This window comes from Phodopus roborovskii, unplaced genomic scaffold (assembly GCF_943737965.1).
Source record: "Phodopus roborovskii unplaced genomic scaffold, PHOROB, whole genome shotgun sequence".
Lineage (NCBI taxonomy): Eukaryota > Metazoa > Chordata > Mammalia > Rodentia > Cricetidae > Phodopus > Phodopus roborovskii.
This window is the reverse complement of record NW_026126407.1, coordinates 2,333,345-2,357,753: the sequence shown is the minus strand read 5'-3', so window position 1 is coordinate 2,357,753 and position 24,409 is coordinate 2,333,345. Positions and strand designations below refer to the sequence as shown.

Sequence of the window (24,409 nt, the reverse complement as noted above, 5' to 3'; positions counted from 1 at the left end):
AATTCATAGATATAGGATTTTACAAACTTTGGCTCATCTAATCTTATTTCTTCGATGCCTTGCAAACATCCAGTTCTTCAAATGTACTAGGACATTGACCTTCATCAAGATTCTGCGTTCTGCTCCCTTCTCTACCCTGCAATTGACCACTTCTGTGAAGTCTTTCTTATAAGATTAAGAGCTGTTTAAAGAAAATGGACTTGAGCTGGGCAGTGGTGGTACACACCTTTAATACCAGCACTAGGGAGGCAGAGGCAGATGGATCTCTGTGAGTTAGAGGCCAGCCTGGTCTATAAAGATACACAGAGAAACCCTGTCTCAGAAAAAAAAAAAAAAAAAAGAAAATGGTCTTGAGTAGTCCATCTTTATGGCCCCTCCCCCCACATCTCAGCATCTAGTGGTAGATGTTCTGTGAATACATGATGAGTGATGGCATGAAAATAAAAATGGAACAGTGTTTACTGCAGATAAAACACTTGGTTAACTGTGTTGTGGTTACATAAAATCCTGATCCCAACATAGCTCACAGGGCCTGAAATAAACACATTAAGAATGCTTTTAAAAATCCCATTAGAGTTATAGCTGACATTCATGTTAGAAAAAAAAAAAAAACCAAAAAACAAACAGATAGCACAAGCCAGGGTATTATCTACTAATTATCTGGTGAGTTTGAGAATACCTCAGTATCTCCATTTTGACCTACATTGCAAAGTTCAGTGCTATGGCCTTTCAAAAACTAATATGACTATTCTAAATGTACATTATCTACCTGTGGAGAGGCTGAAAAGATGTACTTTGGAATTTATTCTTTCAACATGAAAGGCAATGATGGACACGTCACAAAGCAAATAAATAGCTTTGATCTGCACAAAAATGCCCTTAGAAAGCCTCCATCACAAAAGCAGCTACAAAGGAGGAAGCCTGTGTACCCTGCACCCTAGAGGGAGATCTGTTCCAGAAGGTGGTGGCTCAGGGTCCACAGACAGTGTAGAGAAGTAGATCTGGTTCAGTGCTCACAGGAGATGGCACCTATTACTGTTTGATTTGGGCCTTGGCTTAGTCACACAGAAAACCTTTAAAATTTCTCTCTGTGCTCTTGTTACCACAGATGGCTCTGAGCACATGTATAAATAGCTTGAGTTTGCTATGTGGAAGCCTGCTATTTGCACATGGGGTTTCCTAGCTAGGAAGAGGCAGGTGGGGCTCTACTGCAAACTTCTTAGAGTAACTAAAAACCATTGCTTGGGAAGACTGACACTTCCTTCTGGGACAAGCAGATGTCACAGACAAAGCTGGGTTTGTTTGATTCCTCTGCTCAGTAGCATCTCCTATCTCCATTACCCCCTACTCTCTTTTCCTTCCAAGCCTTCCTCTTATGCTGGTCTCTCTCTACAGCAGATTAGGGGTATTTATTTTGGATTTTACTTGGAAATGACTTTTAAAACTTGAGGATTTAGTGGTTTAATTAAAAAAAAAATATCTACTTTTGGCTGGGCATGGTGGTACCTTTAATCCCAGCACCGAGGAGGCAAAGGCAAGGGGATCTCTGTGAGTTCTAGGCCAGCCTGGTCTACATAGCAAGTTCTAGGGCAGACAGCACTACACAGAGAGACACTGTCTTGAAACAAAAACAAAAACCCAACAAAACGAAAACACCCCAAACAAACAAAAACAAAGTAAGACAACAAAAACAAACCCCCTAAACAAACAAACAAACAAACAAACAAACAAACAAAACCCTACTTTTGTCACAATGGCTTCAGCAAATTGACCATATTAAAATTTGATATGTTCAGCTAAGTCAGCATTGCACACACTTTGTCGTGTGTAGACTTGGATTCCTGGAGTAGATGCTTTAACAATTTGGGGTAGGCCTGCAACTGCCTTTTGAGCAAGTACCCTCAAGCAATACCAAGCAGAGGACTTTAGGGAGCCCCTTGACACACAGAAGAAGATTGTTACTGCTTTCTCATGCTTATTTAACTGTATGGAAATACCACAACCTACTTAGCCATGTTTATATCTTGATGGACTTTCTTATAACTTCAATGTATTTAACATTTAAAAAATGTTATACCATTTTTTCTTTCTTGTTTAGGTCATTTTACTTTGTGTCTGTGTGCTAATGTGTGTGCATGCATGTATGTGCAGGTAAACTTGCCTATATGTGCACATTTGGAGGCTAGAGGTTGACATTAGGTTTTTCTTCCATTTCAATTTTTGAGACAGGCCCTCTCAATGAATTGGGAGCTGCCTATTTGGGCTAGACTAGCTGTCCAGCAAGTCTTGGGGAATCTGCCCATCTCCGCCCTTCAGCACATGCCTCAGTGCCTGGCTTTGAGGGGGATTAGGAGTCAGGTTCTTATGTATAGTAGGCACTTTATGTCACGAGCCATCTCCCCAGTCCACTTCTGCTTTTTGTAGGAAGGACCAGCTTCACATACATCACATCCAAGCACTCCGACCTCGATGTAAACTCATCCTCTCCCTAAAACTGTTCCTCTCCTACCCCTACATTGAGACTATGATATTCTGAGAAACACCTTTCTCTGTCCAAGTGACTGCTATTTGGTAGGTATTCCACCCATGCTATATACAGTCTCATTGCTCTGGCTACAGTCACTGGGATTCTTGAACAATAGCCACTAGATTATGACCTTATTTTCCCCTGAGAATTACTTGCAGACATTTCCAGTCATATGTAAGAAACTACTTGGGGAGAGTGAAGGTGGTAAACAAGAAAATAAAAGATAGAGATTGTGACAGGCCTTAAATTCCTAAGCATAGTCACTCTGCCAATGAGTGCCAGGAAGGGATACACTTCGTGATGTGTTTGACTGCTAAACACAAATGACAACTAGGTTGGGCATATAATTTTTGAGCTATAACTTTTCCCTCACAAAAGACTGAAGATGTTGCTCCAAGGGATTGAGATATTTATTGCTACTGAGAAAGCAATCCCATATTTTTGTCCTTTGTAAGGGAATCTTTCCTCATTTATAGGTTGTATGTGTGCATGCACGCACCCCCCCCCCAAGAGGGGGAGAGAGAGAGAGAGAGAGAGAGAGAGAGAGAGAGAGACAGCTAACCCTTAAAAATCAAAGTATCACCATGGTAACACATAGCTGTTCATTAGATCTCCATGTAAAATACTTGCAGTACAGAAATCTTAAAATTTTAAATGACCACATTTTACAGACTATAAGATCCTCTCTATGAGATGCATATCTTTTTTCTTATGTTGCTAAAATGTTGTCTGTTGTAGCTATGACCACGTTTTACAGACTATAAAATCCTCCCTATAAGATGCATCTTTTTTCTTATGTTGCTAAAATGCTGCCTGTTGTAGCTATGGTGATCTGTCAATTTTAAGTCCCATCTAAATATCAGAGATGTTAAAATTAAAAACATACAGTTAAATCTGTGAGGATTCAGAATCACTTTTGCTCAGTTATGTCCTTTTCAAGTATACCTGCCATTTGAGTATAAGGCCTTTGTTCTCAGATCTCTCTGACATTTTCTAAACCACTGTTCTTGGGGCTGGAGAGATGATGTAGTGGTTTAAGTGCTTGGTGCTTTTGTAGGGGACTCAAGTTCTGTTCCTAACAGTTATATCAGGTGGCTCAGAGTTGTCTGTAACTCCAGTTCCAGGAGCACCTGCTGCCTCTGGCCTCCTCTGGCACCTGCCACTCATGTATACATACCCCTTCCCACCCCACATACAGATATTAAAAAAAATTCTTACATCATCATTCTCTTCTGTATACTGTTTTACTATTATTTTACAAGTCTGTTTTCTGTAACAGCAACTGCCATTTTCATATTTTAATGACGATTTAATGTCTTTAAAATCTTTGACTTGATTTGAACACTGAACATATTTCTTAGCCAATGTTTTCATTCATCTCTGTATATTTTCTTGAAGCAGTTTCTATACTATGAATTTCCTGATAAAATTATTTTCAGAAATAGGCTTTTCTTTTAGGTCTTATTTACATCTCTCCTGCTGTTAGTATCTGTCCTTACAGGCTCCCAACTAAGCCATCTTTCAGCCTTGGGGTTCTCACATGAAAGGGGGCACATGGAGCCTTCTGGGGTCTTTCTTCTAGTCCACCTGTTTGTAGTTAGAATCCCTAGCTCAGCTTTTAAGTTGGGAAGCTGGCTTATGTGCACAGCCGTCAGTTATGGTTTCAAAGTCTTTTACTTATTAAGAAACTGCTGATCTGAGCAGGAATCTCTCTACATCCTGCCTCCTCGTCAGCTCACTGACAAGGAGAGTCTGGAATTATTTCTAGTTGTTTAGTTGTTAAAGAAAAGTGAACGAGAAGCTGCAATCCTCAGCATATCCATGGCTCTTCCAGCTCATAAACTTTTTGTTGCTGACTTTATATCTGAAATACCTAATCACTCAGTCCCCGGATACATTGCATTGCTTAGAGCTATACTATGAATAGTAAAAGGGAAGTAGTGTTCATAAAGGGAAGGGCACTGTAAAAGGATTCTTCCTGTCTTTCATACAAGGAGAAGACTGTGTTACCATCTTCTGGTAGGCGAGGTGCATGGGTTTATGAGGAAGGGCCAGAGGCATCCTACTGCCAGCTGGCCCTCATCCATGGCAGTTACCTACTACTTAACAGTATTCACTAGTATTTACAGAGAACCTTCCATGTGCCAGGATCTGCTTAAAATAGGGGACTGCTATGATGAGTAGAAACAGAGTCTCTGTTCCACGGACTCATATGTCAGCCAGAGTGCATGCAATAAGCACACACACAGGAAAGTACGTGGGGTCAGATGCAGATGAAAGGGTGTACATGGGGGGGGGAGAACTAAAGCAAGGCAGGGGAGAGGACTGTAGGATCAGGGAAGGGCTGCTCCCCGTAGGGCAGCCAGGGAAGGCCTATGGGATAACAGAAGGCAAAGCCATCTCTGTCACTGCAGTATTTCCAATTTCTACACTGTGGAAAGTTTCACTCCTTCCCTGTTTCCATGTACATCTCTACCAGAAGCAAAGGAAGGTGAATTATGATCATTTACTTTTAACCTGCAATACTTCAATAATTATAACTTTAAATAGCCCAAGATGAGCATGGTGACACACTCCTGTAACCCTAATACTTGAGGAGGAAGACAGTGAATTGGAGGCTAACTTGGGCTACACAGTAAGATCCTGGAGATGGAAGGAAGTAATCATATATTCCATTGAGACAGGTCAAAATTAATGAACAAAAAGCCGGACATAGTGAGCATACCTTGAATCCCAGCACCAGGCAGGAGGATTTCTATGAGTTCAAGACCAGCTTGGTCTACATGGCAAGTTCCAGAAGAGCTAGAGCTACATAGTGAGACCCTGTCTCGAAACAACAATAAACAAACAAGCAAACAACAAATCCTCTATGGTCAGCAATATAGTCATTTATTGCTGTATTTATTTTACTTGCAGATTTTTAGTTGGAATATAAATTATATTGCTAAGTATCTAGGTATTTGGGAGAAGCACTTTAGAAATGCCTATCAAGGATCATGAAAATATTTATCATGGGGATGGGAGGCACAAGGCAGCAGGAAGGGGCTGGGCTGGGCTGGGGTGATAGAGGGAATAAGGGTTAGTTGCTGAGAACCCTAGGATGTGACTTTCTTCTTTGCTTCCTCCTAACACTTAACTATTCTACCTGGGAACTGACAGTCTATTTATGTTTTGTTTTGTTTTTTTTTTTTCTTGAGACAAGGTTTCTCTATGTAGTCCTGGCTGTGCTGGAACTTGCTCTGTAGACCAGGCTGGCCTTGGACTCACAGAGATCCATCTGCCTTTGCCTTCTGAATGCTGGGATTAAAGGTGTGTGCCACCACTGCTAGCTGTACTTACAGTCTTCCTTTCTTTCAGATTTATTTATTATATACATAGTCTTCTGCCAGAATGTATGCCTATAGGTCAGAAGAGGGTACCAGAGCTCATTATAGATGGTTGTTATTGTTGTTATTGGAAATTAACTCAGGACCTCTGGAAGAGCAGCCAGTGCTCTTAACCTCTGTGCCATCTCTCCAGCCCTTGTGCTTACAGTTTTGATGGAGAGTTAAAGGGGGGAAAAAGAGAACTCTAAGGAGCAGGTCAAATGTCCAGATAAATTTAGCAAGAGTGCCCCTTTATTACACAGCTTCATACTGCTTGTGAGAAGCAAGATAGCAGATGGCACTAACTTCTGCCTTCACGGCAGACACAGAACAGGAACAAGGAAATTTCCATGCCTGAGACTGGGGCTATACTGAGGTTTCTAGCACCCAGACAGGCAAATGCCTGGACAGCTGCTTAGGGCAGATGGGTCCTTTGACAGCTTAATATTGCAGTTTTTGGTGACTTCTGTGTTGGGAAGGCCAACATGACACCATCTGTTTACTGATGAGCAAAATTCTCACTACCAGCAGGTAGTCACTGCTGAGTGAAGTGCAAACCAAGAGGCAGGTTCACCCCTTCTAATGCCCGTGAGCAGACTGGTCTGGCCAACTCTGCCTCAACAGCCTCAGGAAGCATAGCTTTCCTGTGTCTCTGTGAGGTGAGAGCTTGGCAATAGTAGTAATACCAAAAGGATCAAGATACAGAAACTCTACAAGACATGCCTTTTGTTCTATTGTTCTAATTAGGAAAAGGAACATATGAAGGGATTTAGAGCCATCTATAAATATTAAAAACAAGCTTCCATGCATTAAAGTGAAAAACGTTTGATAGCATATTTTCTGCAAAAGGTTAGCAGTGAGCAAGCAGTCTCAATGCCACCTTTCTCCCAGGGCTGAGGTGTTCCTCTTTTCCAGAGGGAGCTGCCTATTTCCTGCATAGCGTTCTGGATAGTTATGTGTGTATGTTGTCTATCCATACCTGTAGATGTTGGCTTAGTAGGAAAAAAGACAAGGTGCATCAACATGCATATCACCACTTAAGGAAAAACACTGCAACAAGAGATGTCTATAAATGCAGATATTTAGGAGGAGAAGGTGCCCCACATGCTGGGATAACAGGCACAAGGCACCAGGCCCAGTTTCCAAAGTGGATTACAACACAGATGTGGAGTTTGTCTCTATAAGGAGATACCTGTGTTCACACAAATGGCGGCTGGCAACACACATCATTTTGCACATTGCCTTGCCCCCCTACTTTAGAAACGGCTTTGTGCCAACAGATGGAGCTCTTGCTGTCCTGCTGGTTTCATGTGAAAACAAAGGCACTGAGAAGAAACCCAGGAACTTCACTAGTACATCCCAAGCATGTCTGACTTTCGTTAGGTCTTTGCTGATCTAGGTGAGACCTCTCATGTGTGGACTACAGCTGGCACTAGCGGCATGGTTCTGTCAGATGTTTCTGAGTGGTGTGTGTTCCAATGGTCTATCCTTAAGCCATACTGGTTATCTATTAAATAATCTTTTTTTGTGCACCTGTGTGTTCTATGAATTGAACTGTTCAAGGTCCTGAATTACGCCCTTGCCCTGAATAATCCGAGTGTCACATTCTAGAAAACACTTTATTAAAGACTGTCTTTTGGGCAAGGGGTGAACTCAGTGGGAGAGTATGTGCTTAGCCCATGAGAGTGCATGCCCAGCTCTCTACACTCACTGTCTTCAGATGCAGGGAGGCAGGGGTTACAGGCACAGGTAGGGTGAGCACTGCGGGAGATGAGAAGAAAGGCTCATCTACACTGATAAGGGGTTAGTTTCCGGACTCTCATGGAAGGAAGTGCCAGGACCTGTCTGGCTTCAGCTCATCCATGAAGATGGTGATGGAGATCAATTTACTGAATTAACTTAGCCCTTGTTTTTATAAAGCCTTCTGCCTCAAGTTAACTCATAAATGTCTGAAATAATGGTTGTGTATTCTTGCCATTTGTATGCCTGATACTCTTTGATTGGATGTCAGACATCGTGAATTCTACCTTACTGGCTGTGAAAAATTTTGGGGTTCTTGTATATACTCATGCAGGATGTAGTGTCACAGCCTTTAACCCCAGCACTAGGGAGGCAGAGGCATGCAGATCTCTGTGAGTTTGAGCCAGCTTGGTCTATTAAAGTGAGTTCCAGGACACCCAAGGCTATTATACAGATAAACCCTGATTCAAAAAACCAACAAAACAAAACAGAACAGAACAGAACAAAGCAAAACTCATGAGATTTGCCCCGTGATATGTTCTATGGAAGCAGGTGGGCGTTGCTTTGAAGACTTACTGAACAATATTTTCTATAAAAGCACTGATTGATCCTAGGGCCAATTATTATTTCTTCTCCTGAGACAAGATCTTCCTGAGTCCTAATACAAATGTCTGTAATGATGGGCTGCTCAGTCTGCTTTGAAAGGACCTTTGTTGTCCCTGGCACTCGCCTGGTTACCATTCCCTAGCTGTGGGATTTCCCTCCTCACATACTCATTAGCTGTTTGGGAATGCTTGGGGGGGGGTCTTATGAGATCTTTAGGGGTCTCTGTTTGCTTCTTCTCTCTGGCACTTTGATCTTCAGACTTGGTGACCTAGACTACATATAGCCTCAGGGTTCCCTGTGTGTGCCATGGTCTAGGGGCTCTGCCTAGCAAGCCTCCCCTTGTTTTCAAGCACTGCCTGTTCTTGCCTGATGTTCTAGGTCTTGAAAATGTTTTATTTCTTTTTTTTTTTTAAAAGATTTATTTTTATTTTATATGCATTTGTGTCTTGGCTTCATGTATGTCTGTGTGAGGGTGTCAGGTCCCCTGGAACTGGAGTTACAGACAGTTGTGAACTGCCGTGCAGGTGCTAGGAATTGAATCTGGATCCTCTGGAAGAACAGTCAGTGTTCTTAAGCTCTGAACCATCTCTCCAGCCCTCAAAATGCTTTTTTCATGTATTTGACTTATTTTTTTTTTGTTGTGATTTAAGGTAGGGGTATAGAGATCTAGTCCTAGCCCCTGTCACTCCACCTTGGCCCTGTCTTTTTTCATTGCTTCTTGCTTATTTTCTTATTTTTGAGACAGATCTCTGTGTAGCTCTGGATGGTCAGGAACTTTTTATATTCATCAGGCTAGCCCTGATGAATCTGTGTGCCTCTGCCGCCTGAGTGCTGGTATTCAAGGCTTGTGACACTATGCCTGGCTCTCACTTTTGATCCTCCTGTCTGTGTATTGTGAATGTTAGATAAAAGGAATGTGCCATCACACCCAGCCTTTTCAGCTTTTCATAGACATACAAAGCTTATTCCTGTATTTCCCCCTTTCTCTATCTGCTTTTGCTTATTTTCTTTGCACACTTCTCTTGCTGTTCCCTTCTGGCATCTCATCTTTCATGGGAAAGCTGCTTGCTGAAGTGTAGCTCTTGAGGAAAGAAGTTACTTAGCTAGGTTGTGCTGTACTTTCAGTTTGGGTTAGGGCCTCACATCAGCCTCTGCCATGTCCTCTGCTCAGGCCATCCTTCCCTGGTCTTGTATATGCTCTTTGTCACTGGGGTCAGTAGGACAAGAAACCACTTTAGGCCATAGCACTGCTGGGTGGTGGCCATGTGACCACTTCTGTTCAGCTGGCTCTGATCTGCAGCTATCAATCTGCTTTTTGTTTTTCTCTTGGCCCATTCCTTGCTTACTCACTTTGGGTGTTACTCATTTGTGGTGAGTACTGCCTTTTATGAAATAGTACTTTTGTCTTTTGCTGGGAAGGTGGAACTCTTTTCCCTTTCAACTTGGCGAGTATATAGGTAGAGCGAGCTTTCAAGTGGACTTGCCTCCTTGCATTCTGAGGTTACAGCCTCACTGGTCTATGGACTTGCACGTGCTTTAGGGAAAAATCTAGAAAATAAAGAGTTGTCAAGAACCCTACCCCTCTGCACTGTGGATTTCCATCATTAATGTAGGCATAAGTAAGATTACATGCCACACCATTAGGCTTGTAGAACACACTGTGAACTGTGATGGTCTCAATAATGATATGAGACCTGACAATAAAAGACAATGGCCAGAAAAAAGTAAAAATAATTTTTCCTCATCAAATAAGTAGTAGGTTGTTGATTACAACTCTAATTTGAATTGTTTTTCTGGTTTTAGCAAAGAGAGATTAATACTTTATTACTAATTGATCTCAAAGTTCATAAGACAGAAAAACAAAGAATAACTTGGAAAAAAGCCCTGGCATCTTGTCAACTTTCTTTTTTTTTTTTTACATCTAGGAATTTTAAAGAAATTACAAATTCTCTCTTAGGTTACAAGTAGGAGGCACACACCTAGGAATGTATCTGCATGATAGAAGAGAACCCACAGACAGGTTTGAGAGCCATCATGGGGAGAAGACATTTCACGTGTGTTGCAATTTACTAAACAAGAACTCAGACCGAGACAAGAATATTTCAACCCAAGGCAAAACCGATTGTATTCATTAGTACAAGTAAGAGACAGAGAACTCTGACTTCTTTGATTGTCCATGCTTTGCCATGACTAAATATTTACAGGAAAACAAGCCTGCTTGTGTGAGTTAGGGGTGTTTACCACAGGAGCTTCTGTTAGAGCTTTCTATTTTACACTCTGGTATGTTTCCTAGCTTTACAGTTCTTTGGCAGATGCAGGGAGTTCATCTGGGCCCCCAGGCTCTTTGTTCTCAGCTACTGCTCCACATGTTAACTGTCTCTGGGAATGCTCTCTCAGACAGCCAGCAGTGTGTTTTGTTAGGCTTAGGCATCTCTAAATTCAGTCAAGCTGACAATATGGATGAACCATCACAAAAGCCTACATATTTATTGACTTTTTAAAATCACTTCTCTACATTCTATTTCTTTCTACCAGATGACCACTAAGTATAATTAATAAGCTATATAAATATTTAAATGTAAAATATTTAAAAGTCCATTTTTCTTTTAGAATATAAGGTTTAATAACAATAGTGTGCTTAGGAGGCAGGGGCAGGTGGCTCTCTGAGTTTGAAGTCAGCCTGGTCTACATAGAGATCTTGTCTCAAACAAATAGACTGCTTTCATTACACTATATACATTTGCCAGCAGAAAAAAAGATAGTAAAACTTGTAGACACAGGTATAACACAGGCAAGGATCTCTGGGCATTTCTGAGAATGTAGCAATATCTTTTAGGAAGAAAAGAAACTAACACCTGTACTGTTTGCCACCATTGATTTTTGTTGCGTGATTTTGTTCTCACACCAAGATGGGATGAGGAAAGATAGCACATCACAATGAGAACATTAAATTAGGAGATGACACTGCCCCAATACTCCATGGCCACTTACATAAAAGAAAACCCCATCTCCAACATTTCAACACATAACCTGACAACTCTACTCCCCTTCCTAAAATTATTTACTAACTATTCCCCATCACCCTGGGGGAATCTGAAGTCCATATTTCTCTTAAAAACATTTATTATTTTTATATGTATATGTATGGGTGTTTTGCCTACATGTGTATGTACCATATGTGTGCAGTGCCCACAGAGGCCAGAAGGTGGCATCAGAGTTACAGATAGTTGTGAGCCTTCATTTGGGTGCTGGGAATTGAACCTGGGTCCTCTGAAGAGTAGCAAGTGCTCTCAACAGCTGACCCATCATTTCAGCCTATATTTCCTATAGTATTGTTCCACACCCACCCCCAGTCCCTTCTCCAAGATAGCATTTGCTTTATACTGACTTTCTCAGACTATGCTGTTTTCTGTCCTATTGTTTCTATAACAATTTCTTATGTCCTGGGAATTTCTTCAGCCTTTATGGACCTACATGCTATCTTAATTCACTTTCTAATTTGTTTATAGTCATGACAGACACACAAACTGATTATGTTTGGGATAAATGCAAAGCAGTGGCAATAAGAATATAAAGTAACTTCTTCCATTGTTTGGATTGGCAGCAATGAAATGACCATGAGGGAATCTCTCATTGTTGGCAAAGATAGACGCTGGAAAAATCCTAGGATCATTCCTAGACTTGAAACTAAGGCTGGGTGCTAATTTTACCTTCGATGAAGTGGATGCTTTAATTTGTCCTTGTGAAGGAAAATAATGATATATTCATGTTGGAACAAACAAGTTCAGTGACAAGTATGATTAAACATTTTGTGCATTTAAAACTCATCTTTTAGTTATAAAAATAAAATTTTACCTCTTGAAATGATTCACCAGGACTCCAACAAGTTCTCCAATTCGACTCTCATGGGTTGGCTGTTTGCTAAAGAGGCAGACAATGAGGTCTTTGTTGTCTTTTGTATGGAACACTACAAGTTGGTCCTTTCCATTGGAGACACTCAGGCCAGTCAACTGCAAGGAGACAACAGGCAGAAAACTATTAGGTATTATTGATACTCATGGGAAACCTGTCCTTTCCTAAACAGAAATGGAGGAGGAATGGACTGGAGGGTGGGAACAGAGGGGTCTGGGACTGGGAGAAGAGGAAGGAAGGGAAACTATGGGCTGGGATATTAAGCAAACAACAAACAAACAAAAGAAAAAGAAAAGAGACGAAACAGAGAGGCGTTATTACCAGAACTAGGAATTTAAGGGGATCATCACCACAGACCACAAAGATATCACATATAAAAAGGGATTATTTGAACTCTAGGTGTAACAGCATATTCAACAACTTAGACCAAACAATTCCTTGAAAGTACAAACTACTAAATCTCCCCCTCCTTCAAATAGTCTGACTGATCTGTATCTGTTGAAGAAATTAAATCTCGAATTATAAATATTTCAGGAGAAATTCCAGGCCCAAATGATTTCATCAGTGAACCGTACCACACATCTAAATAAATACCATTAATTCTCTACATTTCTTCTAGAAAATAGAAAGGAACACATTTAACTCATTTTAAGAACCATCATTCTGATACCAAAAGTAAAGACAGTATAAGAAAATAATAAACTTATATTCTCCATGAGCTTGGACACGAAACCTTTAGCAAACTGAATCCAGTAACATATTTGAAAAATACACAATGAAACAAAAAACAAAAAAACAAAACAAAAAACAAAACAAAGCAAAAAACTAACAAAATGCCTGGTTTTACAAATACATTTTTAAAGTTAAAATCTTTAAATTATACATAGAAATACTTAGAAATCTAACAAAGTGTGTGTGTGTGTGTGTGTATGTGTGTGTATGTGTATGTGAGTGTGTGTGTGTCTGTGTGTAGGACTGACATATTGAAAATTAACAAATGCTGATAAAGTCAAACAACAATACAGATGAAAGACCCTAAACAAAGGAAGAAAAAAATACATTTAGAGACTGGAAAATTTGATACTGTTTAGATGCCAGTTTTCTGCAAATCGATCTAAATATGTAATACAATTCCAGACAAAATGTTTTGGTTAAATATGAAAAAGCTGATTCTGAAGCATCTATGAAAAGTCAAGGGAACTCAAACAGCCACAGAAATTCTGAAAAAGAAAAGCAATGTTGGAAGACTCATATCACTTATTTTAATAATATCTATAAAGCTAACGTCATCAAGACAATGTATTTTGCAAAGAAATGAAAACTAAGATCAGGAATGCAACACACAACTATGACCAATGCATTGCCTACAAAGGTGCAAAGGTGACTCAATAGAGGATAGACAAGTTGGGATATTTGGGTATCTACATTCCAGCAGAAACAAATGTTTATTCAAATCACATCCCTCACAATTCAATTCAAAATGGATCATAGGTATAAACATAAAATGTTAACTATAAAGCTTCTAGAAGAAAACTAATGATTGGAAATCATTTCACTAAAGAAGGCATATGAATAGCAAATGAACATGAAATGTTTAACATTCTTAGCAATTTAGTAGATGGCAAATAAAAATATAGTGAGATACTACCAAAACCTGCCCGAATAACTAAGAACAAACTAAACAAACCAGAACACACACACACACACACACACACACACACACACACACACACACACACACACACACACACACACCAATTAATGTAAACCTCAAAGCTTTAATAACACAAGATTTATACATGGTTGCTTACAGCAGCTCTATAATGACCCCAAGTGAATGCAACTGAGTCTATCAATAGATGAATGAATAAACAAACTGAGAGACATCTATAAACAATACTCAGCAATGAGAAGGAACAAACTGATGATGCAGATTATTCTACAAGCATAAACAACAAAGGTGTTATGTTGAGTGAAAGCACTCAGTCTCCAAAGGTTATATACATATGACTTTTCCAGTATGATGGAGCTACTTTGTGTCTTGACGAAAGTAGTGCTTACTACAATGTTTTAAGACTCATAGACCTGTATACCAGTCTCATGCATGAAAGCCAATTTTATTATATTCACATTAAAAATATGACTCCATCTATCCATCCATCCATCCAATTTATTTTGTATAGTGTTTCTCCTGCATGTACACCTGTATGCCAGAAGAGGGCACTAGATCCCATTAAGAATGGTTAAGAGCCACCACGTGGCTGCTGGGAATTGAACTCAGGACCTCTAGAAGAGCAGGCTTTTAACCTCTGAGTCATCTCAACATCCCTGTACAGAAGATTCTTTAGTCAGTATTTTTGTGAAAATATTTTCAGAGGACCTGAGTTCTAAGGTAGTTTTATTTATTTATTTTGTGTGTGTGTGTGTGTGTGTGTGTGTGTGTGTGTGTGCGCGTGTGCGTACCCACAGGCCACACAGCACATGTGTGGAGGTCAGAAGACAACTGGTGGGAGTTGATTCTCTCCTTCTGCCATCCATGTGCATTCCAGGGGTAGAACACAGGTCATCAGCCTTTACCCACTGAGCCATTCCATCATCCCCTGGCTATGGAGCATTTTAACAAATGTCAGGTCAGTGTTTAATGGAGAGCATGGAAAGCAGTTAAATAATGGGAAATTGTTCACTAACCTCTGTACAAATAGCTGTCTGAGGCTAGTGGTAAGACAATACAGCACTTTCTCTGCCACTTAGACATATTGCATCCAGATGATTTTTTTGTACAATTAAATTAAAAATACAATTTTCATTAAAAAAAAACATTTTATGCCTATGGTGCTTCACTGTCATTTGATTACTTTATTTCTGAAATCCAAAACTGAACTTATGCAGCACTTCATAGGAAACCTTGAATAAATCCTGATAAAATGAGAATTAGAGTAGCAGTTAACTGCCAGTGCTTGCCTTGCATTAGCTGCAGGGGCTGGGGAGAGCAGCTAGAGGCATCGTGCTGCTATGATGCTTCACTCGTTCACATACAGAACCATTTCCCAGAATGCCCTTCCCTGGCCATTATCTAGTCCATCAGAGCTTCTTTTCCCCATTTCCCTATCTTTCCTATGGAAAGGCAGCTTCATCTGCTGCAGGTAGGAATTAGTTCTTTGTACTTAGGCCTTAGGGTGGGTCAAGTCCTGGAAGAAAGAGAGAAAGCAGCACTTAGCTTGCTCCACCACACAAGGAAAGATTATTAGGTCTCCCTTTCTGGAGGCAGACAAAGAACACTGAGAAAGTCTCCTGTTCTGGGAGGCTGCATGGTGAAGGGGAGGATTGTGGGGCTGAGGGAGACCTGCCTGTGCAGCACACTTCAGTCATGTGATGTCAGACACCCATTCAATTTCCCGGGGGCCCAGCCGCCCCTTCTGCCATCTCTCTGGCCCATGTCATGGCACTCTTCTTGATCCTTCTGCCTCAGAGCCTTCCATGTGCTGGGATCACAAGCACAATGAGATCTAGATGACAATTCTTACATTATTCAGAATGCTCTATTACACAGAAAAATGTGGAAGCCATCCTGATTATTTTATTTAACTCTGGTAGCAAGATGTGATAAAACATGGATGTTTCATGTTCTCCCACTCTCATGGTCTTATATTAATGCCACCTCAGCCCCGCCACACCCAACAACCAGAAGTGAATGAGTACAGATGGAAAAATAATAATCAACAAGCTGAATTCATAAGTGAAAGGATGGCTTTGCCTGCATTAGGAAAAAAAAATTGTAAAACTCAGTTGATTAGAAAGCCACTTCTTCCTGCTATCTGTATGATCTATGCTTGCCTAATTATAATTCATTCCTTGAGGTCAGACTTGATTCTTTAAGGAAAGCATACAATTCTGGATATACATTGTTTTTATTTTATAATACCTCATGCATACAAACAGTATCCCTTTCTACAGCAAGTGGAAAGGGCTCACTTGTATTTGTTACTGTTACATCAATTTTATTGGTCATAGCTTTTTCTAACTACTTGGTAATCTGTGTCAATAAAGTGCTGTATACAGAGGAGAAAACAAATTTTCTCCTTGGAGTTAAAGTATGAAAGGCCTTAAATCTGGCTGATCACAGCCAACTGGATTTTATAATATAACTAAAACAAAAAGCATGTGTGTACACATGCATGCACACATACACATAGGTACTAGAGAGGTCAGAAGAGAACTCTCTGGAGCATGAGCGGTCACGAGCTGCCTAGTGAGTGCTGAGAACAGACCCTGGGTCCTCTGAAAGAGCAGAATGCACTCTTAATCTTGGAGCCATTTCTCTAGTTTATAATGTGATTTTTAATTGATAGACATATACACCTACATCTTATTTTTATAAATAGCAGGTAAAAGAAATAATTAACTGAAAATTAAAATATATAATTCCCACTCCTATACAATTTGAACTATCAGCACAACAGAATTTTTAAAAATTGAGGTGTGGGTGTTGGAGAGGTGGCTCATGGGTTAAGAACACTTCTAGAAAACCAGCGTCCACATGGTGGTTTACCCCACTCTGTACCTTCAGTCTCAGAGGATCTAGTGCCTTCTTCTGGCCTCCAAGGGCACTGAATGTGTATGGTGTATACACTTCTGTGTAGGTAAAACACCCATTCTCAAAAAAAAAAAAAAAAAAAAAAAAAACAACTGAAAAAAATTTAGAAAAAAAATTGAGGCATTAACTGCTGGTAGGAATGTCAATGTGTTGTCATTATGGAAACCAATATGGATATTCCTCAAAACAATAGAGCTACTGAATAATTCAGCCATAGCACTCTAGGCATATATCAAAAGGGACTGAAGCATAACATGCCTCACATACTCATGTTTACTGTGGCACTGTTTACAGCACCAAGCTATGGAACCAGCCTAGATTCCCATCAACAGATAGATGGGTTAAAAAGTGGCATGTATACTAAGTGAAAGTTTGCTCAGTAGAAAGGAAAAAGAAAATTATGTTCTTGCAGAAAAGTGATTAGGACTGGAGACAATTATGTTAAGCAAGGCAGACTAAAACATACAAAGATTGCACGTTTTCTCTTATGTTTGGAACCCTAGATTTCATGCAGGGTGGTGGTGGCACATACCTTTAATCCCAGCACTCGAGGCAGAGAGGCAGAGAGGCAGAGGCAGGTAGATCTCTGTGAGTTTGAGGTCAGCCTGGTGTACAGAGTGAGTTCCAGGACAGGCTCCAAAGCTACTGAGAAACCCCGTGTCAAAAAACAAACAAACAAGCAAACAAGCAAAGGGACCCTAGAACAATCCCATATGTGGAATCAAGATATATATGATAAATGATATGGAAATGGCAGGGGTCTAGTTAGGAAAAGAAAGGGTAAAGTGGGAGGGAGAAGAGAACACAGGAGAGGAGAAAGGGAAGTGAATATTGTTACAGCACATGACACATATGTATATAGATACCAAAATGAAAGTGTTACTTTGTATAATTGGCATATGCCAAAATTGAAGTACAATTTACAATATAATTTGCATGTGGATTATTTGTAATATTTCATAAAATCCATAGCTTTTCAAGTGTACAGGTGGATGATTCTGACACAAACTCAAGATATGAAATATACCTTTGCGCCAGTGTGCTCCCCCAGGCTGTTCTTTCTTGTTTTTTTCAGGATCTGCATAAGACTGACTTCATTGTTTAGGGGGTGGGGGTGGGTTTGTGGGTTGTGAAATAGTTTCACTTTGTAGTGCATCAAACTTGCAACAGTCCTCCTGCCTCAGTGTTCTGAGCACTGAGATTACAGGAGTTTCAGCCACTGCCCAGCTTTAAACACTCTTATAGGGTACAAAGATGATTGCTTAGACTGTTAAATCCAAGGGCCCATTGTAGTAAGAATAAACTCACAAAATATTGGACTGTCTCCCTATCCATTATTTACATAGGCATATACTATTAGATTGAGAATTTTCAAAAAAAAATTTCTAATTTTCAGATGGGCCTGGTAGACCTTGTCTCAAAAGTTAAAAATAAATAAACAAACAAACAAACAAATAAATAAAGGTCTGGGAATGTAGTTTGGTAGCAGAGCACTTGCTTAGTATATGCAAGGTCATGTCTGATCCTTAGTATAAAAAATAAACACACTATAAATAGATTTAAAAATCTCTGTTTAGTTCATTGACAATTTTATAAAATGTATTTTGATCATATTTACCCTCACTCCTCCTCCCACCTCTCTGCCCCTTCTCCACTTCATGTGCTCTTTTAAAAAATAACCCACAATTTGTGCTGACTATATACTTGTAGGTGTGGGGCCATCCACTGGATATGGTTACCCTACCAGGCAACATACCCTTAAAAACTCTCTCTCCTTCCTCTAGAAGCCATCAGAATCTGTAAATCACTCCAGTTAGGGTGGGGCTTATGAGCCCCTCCTCACTCCATGTTAGAAAGCTGACTAGACTGATCTGATAAAGGTTTTGTACTGGCTACACAGCTGCTATCAGCTCATGAGCACAGCAGTCCCGATATTCTAGAAGGCACTGTCTTGCTCTAGTCTTCCCTGACCTCTGGCTCTTACAATCTTTCTGCCTCTTTTATAACTGTCTCAGAGCCTGGGAAGGTGGGTGATGTAGACGTTCTATTTGTGGCTGAGCACTCATTGGACATTATTCTCTGCATTTTGATTAGTTGGGAGTTTCTTGCTAGCTACTGTCCATTGCAGAAAGAAACTTCTCTGCTGAGTTCTGAGAGTTGCATTAATCTATGACAAATTTTATTTTTTAAAGGTGACATACCAGCTAAACACTAGCTGGTAGTCTTAAAGGGGCTATTTAAATTCTCCTCCTCTTCCTTGTTTTTTTTCTCCTAAGACAGGATTTCTTTAGGTTGCCCTGCCTGCCCTGAAATTCACTCTGTAGCTTTTTTTTCCCCCTTTCACAATTATCATTGCCTTGGGAGTGACACACAGTGATAGAGCAGTTGCCTTGCATGCTTAAGGCTCTGGGTTCAAACACTCACAATAACTAAAAGTGCTTGAAAGATATTTTGAAATTTAAGCTGTGTTGGTTGCTGAAGCAGGTAGGGGGTCATAGTTTGCTAAGGGCCACTATATATATATCTGTCACTTTGCTTGTCTATTTTGCTTCACATTCCCCTTTTCTTCCCATGTTTCTCCACCAGCCCCAAGACAGGGTTTCTGTGTAGCCTTGGCAGTCCTGGAACTAGCTCTGTAGACAGGCTGGCCTCTAGCCCAGAGATCCACCTGCCTCTGCCTCCTGAGTGCTGAGATTAAAGGTGTGTACCATCACTGCCCAGCTCCTCCAATGTCTTTATAACCCAATCTGAGTGTGTCCCCATGCACATGTTAGAGAAAACTGAGGGTCCCAAAAATAGCAGCTGTAAATCCCAGCTTCTTAAAAATAAGCTCATTTCTGAAGCATGGCAAAGGCTTAGGTGCTTCGTGACAAGAGACTAGGCTGTGTCACATTAAAGAATTCACTCCTCGTGAAAACTTCCTGGGAGGAAATCACTGTGTCTTGATTCCTTTAGGGGGTGAGTGTTCTAGATTTACTCTGTGGTTCTCTCAGCAGGAGGGCCCCTTCTCTCAGCTGGCTATAGCCCTCTCAACACACATCTCAGAGGTCCATATTAACTTGGGGATTTCTGCCCTCCAGAGGGATGTGGGTGTTGGTGAACTCAAAGTGGTCATGAAATTTCTCTGGGTTCTGCTTGTATTCTGATATATACACTGGCTCTTTGAATTTACTGTTCTCTATGTTATTTCTTCAGTTTGACTCTAGGCCTATAATAATTACACTCTTTTGATCTCAGTTAACAAATTGACTTGGCCACTTCTCAATGGAACACTCTGTTTATGCTGTTTTCCCTTCCAGTACTTGAAAGACAGCTAGATGGGCTGGTTCTTCACAGGATTCCTTGTAACTTTTCCCTTTTTCTCTCTCTCCCTCACTCTTCCCTCCTTTTCTCCCCACTTTCACTTCTCTTGATCCTGCCTTCTAGTCTCAATAAGATTTAAATCCCAAATCTTAATGGTACTGTCTCATCCCTGTTTACAGGGAGTTTATCTCCCTGTAAACAACCATTGATTAAAACAACTAAATACTTGTGCCCAAGTCACTATATATATATATAAGCTGACTGTCCTCAGGTGACCACGCTGAGAGGAAGGCAAGCTTTAAAGAACATAGAAATTCTGGGTCAGCAGAATTGGTTTGGGCAATCCCAACTCTGAACCAGGCAAGCATGATGGCTTCAGTGTTTTCACAGCCCATCTTAATATTAATCTTTTTCTACTGTAATAGCATGATATCACAGCATCACAGGCAAGACAAGTAATGAAACAAGGCTTACTCTGGCACATAGCTCTGGTCTGGTTGAGGAGACATATTTGGAGACATCCGTCTTGCTGGCAGAATCCAGACATGGGGCAGGATATCTCTCAGTCTATGTGTAAGTCTCTTGGGTCTCTTTTCTTTCAGTAGAGCCACCAGTCTCCAGCAAGAGCTCTACTCTGAGGAGCTTATCTAGTCACAATCACCTCCCAAAGGCCCCACCTCCAGCCACACGCTCTGATTAAATTTCCATTCCTCTAAGATAGCTATAACTGGGATTTGGTTCCCACGTGGATATCAGAGGAGGTAAATGGGTCTCAGGGAACAGAAGTTGCTGAGAAATAGCCTTAGTATCCTCCCAGCCAAAGCCCAAGGCTCTGTGGGGCAGAGGTGAACTGGCCCCACTGACCCTTTCCAAACTCAGCCCACAGAATCTGTGAGCATGATAAGTTGGTGATTTAATTATTTATTTCACCTGGCTCTGAGATACTTTGTTACCTAACAACCGTCACTGGAATAAAAATATGTAGAGAAGAGGGGATGCCACTGCAATAGCTCTACCACAGTTGGCATCAGGCATAGGCTTTGGAAAGTGGGTAGGAGGTGGAAGAGGACCCTTCTGGGGGACGCTGATGGGTTTCTAGGAGGTATGAAATGAAGGCTGCAAGTAAGGGAAGGAAAACAAGACTTCAGACCAGAATAAAAGGCATTCTGGTTATCAAGGGGGCAGGAATTGTGACAGTACTGGTGTCAATGAGGAGGTAGGGATAGAAAATGCACCTAGCAAGTGTGGTGATCCAGATAAGCAGGTTTCTAGACAGAGTAAGGGAAATGCCATCTGGGTTCCTGCTATGAAAAAATTATAAGAGGGAAGAGAAGATTCTAATAAAGAACTGTTCATCTTTCATGCAGATTTTGGAGGAAATATAAAGAAGCCCGCAACTGCTGGGCTTCAAAATACAACTGTTCCTTATTCTCAGCTTCTCCAGATGGCAAATGATTCTCAAATTAAGAAATGGTTTCAGGGCAGTGGATCAAATCCAGATCAGGATTGTAAGATCCTTTGTCACAACCTCAGAAACATCTAAAGCATTCTTCAAAGGATCTCCCAGACAGGCACTGTAAAGATCTTCAGGGCATGTCTTGTGAATCTCTCCTTTGACACCAGTGTTACATGAGTCTTCAGGACCTTGTTCACAGAAGCACAAGGAGTTCAAATAGAGCAGACAGCTTTGCAGATTCCTGGCTGTGTTCCTTTCCCTCTAACAGACTAGACCATATATTGAGATGTATGGTGGCTTTATCACAAACCACAGGAGTGGACATAGAGTTCAGACTGCACTGAAGGAACAGAAATCACAATGCAGATGCTCCTGGACCCCTAGTTTCTGTGGGGAAGTAGGTTATGAAGGCAAGCTGCAAACACAGATAGCCATCATTGATAAGCTTTCCATTCCCTCCTCTTTGAATGGGCATCCATGGGACAATTTCTGTTTAGCTCATCAATCTTAATATGGAAGAAATGCTACTTATGTAGTGGAACCTGAACTGAATTAAATGATTAAGATCTTGGTTTTTGACCTTGAAACCTTATACCATCAGGGACAAGAGTGGGGGAATCTTGGGAGGGGAAAGAACACATTTTTAATTTATTTACACATACACACTCTTTCTCACATTCTTAAACACATTTAGTACTAGGTATTGAGTCATATATATACTAAGCAAGTGCTGTGTTGTGCAACTACAGCACCAACCTTATGCTCTTTTAAAAATTGAGTATCAGGTATGCGATCCCAGGAAACTTTCTCTCTCTCTCTCTCTCTCTCTCTCTCTCTCTCTCTCTCTCTCTCTCTCTCTCTCTCTCTCTCTCTCGATTTTCTGTGTAGCCCTGGATGTCCTGGAACTTGCTCTGTAGACAGGCTGGCCTTAAACTCAATGAGATCCATCTGCTGCTTCCTCCTGAATGCTTAGATTAAAGGTGTGTGCCACCACTGCCTGACAACACTCTAAACAGAAATTTGAGTTGTTTTTCTTTCTTTTATTATTGATTGATTGATTGATTGATTGATTGCAGAGGGTAGCTTGTGGAGGATTTCACAGGATCACAAACTCGTTACCACTTTTCCCATTGATTTACTCTTCCTTTTGTAACAGGCCTATGGTATGAATTGCATTTCCCCAATAAAATGCACCAAAGTGAGGCTGAGTGACTTTTAACAGTAGTTTATAAATGGTTGCTGGAAAGTCCACAAGCCTGTAATCGAAGAAGTCAGGAGGCTAATGCTTTGAGCAAAAAAAAAAAAAAAAAAAAAAAAAAAAAGCTAAATATCTCTAAAGGCTTTGGGTGGGTCCCAGTTGCAGGTGTTGACCACTGGAATGAGTAAGCCTCCCAATGACTTGACTCTCTAACCTCTGATACATTGCAGTTCTCAAATCTGGCTGAGGCCTTGGACACCAAGGAACAGAGACACACCATCTGCTATGCTTTTTAGATTCCTGACACAAGAATTAAGGACCATAAAATGTCTTGTTTCTAAGTTTGGGGTAGTTAAAAAAATTTAAAGACTATCTTATTACATAGCCTTAGCTGATTTGAAACTCAAACAAGGCAGACCTTGAACTCAAAGATCTCCTGAGTGCTGAAATTAAATACCTCTAAAATATGTTTCAAAAATTTTATTTAACTTTGTGTGTGTGTGTGTGTGTGTGTGTGTGTGTGGAGGTTAGAAGACAACCTTCTATACCATGTGGGTTCTAAGGATTGAACTCAGGCTGTTTTGGCAGCTGGCAGATGAGCTGTCTAACTAGTCGGGGATATGTTATTATTCAGCAATTGTGAACAAAATACATAAACTTTTTTTTTGTGTGTGTGTGTGTGGGGGGGGTTGTTTAGAATTGAGCCCAGGATCTTGTTAAGTCCATGCTATATTCTATCCTCAAGAGCTACACTCATGTTTTAATAGAGACACATTCACTTTATAAATTTATCACAGAATGTATAGTTTGTACCTAAAACTTAATTCCCTAATAAACAAATATCCTCTTGACAAATTTATTGTTTTTGATATATGATTGGAAAAAAAGCCTCTATTTTGGAAAATTTTCTACTTGAATTAAATAGAACCAAATACTTAACTTTACTCTCTTAAGGATTCAGCATTATGGCAGTGAAGATTATTGTGTTTTAAAACAGATGCCTCTTCAGGGATGTTGGAGTCTCCAGGACCATACTCCTAGGCAATATATTCCATATATCATACATTTCATATACATGTGTGTATACACACACGCATCTCAAAACCAGTATAACTGATTTTTTTTTTTTTTTTTTTTTTTTTTTTTTTAGACATGGCTTTGGAGGCTGTCCTGAAACTAACTCTTTTAGACCAGGCTGGTCTCGAACTCACAGAGATCTGCCTGCCTTTGCCTCCCGAGTGCTGGGACTAAAGGTGTGTACCACCACTGCTTGGCCTAGAACTGATTTTATACACAAAAGTTTGTTATGAGCCTAGTAGTAATGATTAATATTATTCAGGCCAACAAAACTAATTATAATCAGCTGATTCAAGAGCTAAGTTTACAACATTGACTGGCAAGGCCTTTCAACCCTTGATTGTAATACATTGATGTAAGCCTCTCCATAAAACTGTTCGGTAAGTTTCCAATCCCAATCCATCTCCCTGCACTGAATAAATAATATCTCCTTGTCCAACTTCGATTCTTCTAAATATTCCACACATCCTGACAGGGATCAAGGGCACCATCAAGAAGAAAGTTTATAGCCTACACATCATTCTCATTGCAAATGAACTGTACACTTTAGAAAGTAAAATATAAATTCACCTAGAGAGTGACATAGGGTGTGCTGGCCTGCCATTGCCTCCTCTGTTAGTCCTTGGATCCT

General features: G+C 40.4%; 2 protein-coding genes across 5 annotated transcripts in view; one reads left to right on the top strand and one right to left on the bottom strand.

Annotated features, from left to right (window-relative positions):
- The window catches only part of Myo1d (myosin ID), a 290,165-nt gene that overhangs the window by 67,905 nt on the left and 197,851 nt on the right, over positions 1-24,409 (bottom strand). Inside the window, exon 21 of the mRNA XM_051179782.1 lies at positions 12,094-12,248. Coding sequence (XP_051035739.1) covers positions 12,094-12,248 — 155 coding nt within the window. The remainder of the gene's footprint in view (positions 1-12,093; positions 12,249-24,409) is intronic.
- Rhot1 (ras homolog family member T1) overlaps positions 1-24,409 on the top strand; it is a 375,056-nt gene that overhangs the window by 305,097 nt on the left and 45,550 nt on the right. The window lies entirely within an intron of this gene.